Here is a 1,036-nt window from a genome sequence, read left to right as displayed (position 1 = left end):
AAAGGAGGGACTTGTGGTCGAATCAAACGGCGCCAAGTGCATCTTCACTGACGTTGATGATGTGAATATTATAATTGATAATTCGATTTGTTATTATTATAATTATCAGGTGCCAATGATGGTAGTGAAGAGTGATGGTGGTTACGGGTATGATAGTACTGATGTGACGGCGGTGTGGTATCGATTAACTCAACTACACGCCGATGAAGTTGTTTATATTACCGACCTCGGACAAGAAGTTCATTTCAAGAAGCTCTTTGAAGTCGCCAAGATGGCCGGTTGGCATCATCCTCCTCAAACTAAACTCGAATACCTCGGCTTTGGTGTCGTCTGTGGTGATGATGGCAAAAAATTCAAAACTCGATCGGTGGGTCGTCGTCATCTCGACGGTTATTGTCATTGATTATTATGAATTCCCTTCAGGGCGCCACTGTGAAGTTGACTGACCTTCTCGATGAGGCCGAGGACAGGGCGAGGAAGGAATTGGAGTCGAGACTTAACGCGGGGGAAGGGGAGGCGGCCGGACGATCGACTGGACTCACTGAAGAGGAATTCGATAGAGCATCGAAGATCATTGGTGATGATGATGTGATGGAGGTGTGGTATCTAATAGATTATCTTTCAGGTGTTGCATCTGTTCGATACTTTGACCTTCGCCAAAACAGAACTACCAATTACATATTCAATTTCGATAAGATGCTCGACCCGAAGGGCAACACTGCGGTCTTCCTACTTTACGCCTACGCCAGAATTTGCAGTATCCTCAGGAAGGCGAACTTTGATTATCAGTAAAAACACATAACATTTTCATTTTCGACATCTCCTCCGATAATCATCAGTTCGGGTCTCGACTACTCATCTGAAGAAGTCGTCATCACAGAGGAGAAAGAGCGGTCTTTGGCTTTGGAGATCCTCCGCTTCGCTGAAGTGATGCAGTCTGTTCTCTCAGACCTTCAATGTCATCGACTTTGTGAGTATATGTGGGACCTCACCAACAGTAATCATCATACCACACCTTCGTCTAATCATCCACCAT

General features: G+C 45.2%; 1 protein-coding gene across 1 annotated transcript; it reads left to right on the top strand.

The window, feature by feature from the left end:
• Positions 1–115: 115 nt before the first annotated feature.
• Positions 116–788, top strand: Pmar_PMAR007400 (arginyl-tRNA synthetase, putative; the record flags this gene model as incomplete). Its single annotated transcript, XM_002768661.1, has 3 exons — positions 116–367; positions 424–577; positions 626–788. Coding segments are annotated over 3 exons (569 nt in total), but the record flags the coding sequence as incomplete, so codon positions are not given.
• Positions 789–1,036: the final 248 nt, after the last annotated feature.

The sequence above is a fragment of the Perkinsus marinus genome (assembly GCF_000006405.1).
Source record: "Perkinsus marinus ATCC 50983 genomic scaffold scf_1104296967562, whole genome shotgun sequence".
Lineage (NCBI taxonomy): Eukaryota > Perkinsozoa > Perkinsida > Perkinsidae > Perkinsus > Perkinsus marinus.
The sequence above is the reverse complement of the archived record's forward strand: the minus strand, read 5'-3'. Positions and strand labels throughout refer to the sequence as shown.